At 51.2% G+C, this 2,422-nt stretch overlaps 1 protein-coding gene across 1 annotated transcript; it reads left to right on the forward strand.

The window, feature by feature from the left end:
* Positions 1-316: 316 nt before the first annotated feature.
* Positions 317-1,579, forward strand: ccdc120a (coiled-coil domain containing 120a; the record flags this gene model as incomplete). The annotated part of the gene is given in 3 exon segments (XM_037684608.1): positions 317-416; positions 526-884; positions 1,332-1,579. Coding segments are annotated over 3 exon segments (707 nt in total), but the record flags the coding sequence as incomplete, so codon positions are not given.
* Between the last annotated feature and the right edge of the window lie 843 nt (positions 1,580-2,422).

Here is a 2,422-nt window from a genome sequence, read left to right on the forward strand (position 1 = left end):
TTTCCTTACGGCAGTTGAACCAGAAGATTCATCTTTAGTGAAATATTTCCAGACTATTGATGCAGTTCTACCTGTTTGTCAAGACTGGACCTGCTCCGCTCTGTCTGTCTGCTGGGAGGAATCCATTTAGTAACCTGCGCCCGGTGCGGATCACGTGACACGTGACGCAATGACATCACCACGAATACTCGACGTGAAATTAAAAACCTCTATAGGTGTCCTAGGAATCGATGTGTAGATTACTCGAGTAGTCTGTTAAAGCCCTAAGTCCAGCTGTTGTATCAGAACCTGATCACCCTGACTGTCTGTCTGGCAGAGGACGGATCGTCTCTGTGTCGGCCCCCGCTGCTCCCTGCTGGGTCTCTACTAGAATCTGTCCACCAGAACCCCTCCTGGAAGAACTTGGTCTACAGCAGGTGAGTCTTTCCACTACCTTCATGTTCTGGATTCAATCATAACCAGACCAAGTGCTGGTCCTGGATCAGCTAGAGCCAGTCCTGTAACAGACCTCCTCTCGTCCTTCAGGTCCCAACGCTGTGAGACTCTTCAAACTCGGTGTCGATCGCAGCACCAGAAGTCCCAGCCCAGCAGCCAGCCAGTCACGTTGCAGCACCAGCTAATCTCTGCCCAGCAGCCCTCAGGAGCCCCTCCCACTTATCTTGGTCACCAAGGCAACCAGCGCAGAGTCACCCGCACCAAGTCCTGTGGGCCCTTCCTGCTTATGCAACCAAACCAGGATGCCGCCCCCCATCAGAGCTCACCCACAATTCAACCGGATCCCCACCCCCACCTGCTGCCTCCTCGTCCGGCCCAGCTGCCCCCCCATCAGGATGCCCAGCTGGAGGACGCCACCCGCAGCCTCCACAAGGCTCTGGCTCTGGAAGGTGAGCAGCTGACCCAGTCTGCTTTAACTAGGTCTTGTCTGGTTCAGTCTCATCTGGTCTGATTGGACCTGCTGATCCAATCCAGTCTGACCCGGTCCAATCTGAGGCAGTCTGGTTCACAAATCAAACACATCTGAGCTCAGGGGTTTGATGATGATGATGATGAGAATGAGAAGGAGGCGGAGGGTGGTGGTGGTAATGATGAGGATTATGATGATGATGATGGGGAGGAGGAGGAGGCTGGTGGTGGTGGTGATGATGATGATGATGAGGAGGAGGAGAAGGAGGAGGGTGATGAGGAGGAGGAAATGTCTGATTTCCAGCAGGAAATCTGGTCCAGAAGCAGTACTCTCACAGAAACCAGTACCACAGACTAGACCATGGTTCTGCACCACTAGAACCAGTTCCACCTGGGAACTGATCCAGAACCTGACTTGTGACCCACAGGTCTCAGGGACTGGTACCTGAGGAACACCTTGGGCTCTCCCCACCAGAATCAACTTAGAGGACAGGTCTCCACAGAGTTCAACACTGACGGGAACTCTGGGGTCAAAGGTCAGGCCGTAATGGGCGGAGCTCTGCAGCGAAGACGTCCAACTCAGCATGTTGTCCAGCAGTCGACCAATCAGAGGGAGGCGAGTCATCGTTACACTATGCCACTTCCCAAACATACGATGCCACATTCTGCCACGTTCCACGGACACTCAGCGCATGGCAGGTAGGACCCCGTGTAAGAATGATCATGCCGTTAACGGAGAGCGCACATTTTGTGTTTGAAAGCAGGAATTCATATCTTTGTTCTCAAAACTTGTAATGCTTGGACTCAAAACTTCTCTCTCTCAAATATTCTCTGTTCTCACTGAAAACTTTGTGTTTTCCTGCTCGTGCTCAAAACTTCTCTCTGCTTGGATCAAATCTCCTCTCGCAAACCTGTTCGCTCTCTCTTGGAACTAAAGTACTGTTGCCTAGCAACCGTCCCAGCCAATAGAATGAAAGTGTGAACTGGGCGGTAGCAGACTCCTCTAGGGTGCGTTTGTTTCAGTCTACTGAGTGTGCCTGTGTATACTTCGATTGTAGCGCCCATAGACATATTGCTGCTGAAAAAATAGATTCATTAAAGAATCTACATTCCTAGTCCTGGTAATTCTGAATCAATTCTAAAAGCCCATAAATCAATTTTGAAATGTGTTTAAGCTTTATTTTCACCCGAGCATATCACATTATGTGTCCGCTCGGCCTCTAGTTATGGCCGCCTACGTGTGGGAGGACGGGTTGTGACTGTTGTTTGTGCTTATGCGCCAAACAGCAGCTCAGATTACCCACCCTTTTTGGAGTCCTTGGGGGGGTATACTGGAGAGTGCGCCTTCTGGGGACTCCCTTGTTCTACTGGGGGACTTCAACGCTCACGTTGGCAATGACAATGAAACCTGGAGGGGTGTGGTGGGGAGGAACGCCCCCTCGATCTGAACCAAGTGGTGTTCTGTTATCGGACTTCTGTGCTCGTCATGGATTGTCCATAACGAACACCATGTTTAAGC

This window comes from Nematolebias whitei, chromosome 11 (assembly GCF_014905685.2).
Source record: "Nematolebias whitei isolate Nwh7 chromosome 11, NemWhi1, whole genome shotgun sequence".
NCBI lineage: Eukaryota > Metazoa > Chordata > Actinopteri > Cyprinodontiformes > Rivulidae > Nematolebias > Nematolebias whitei.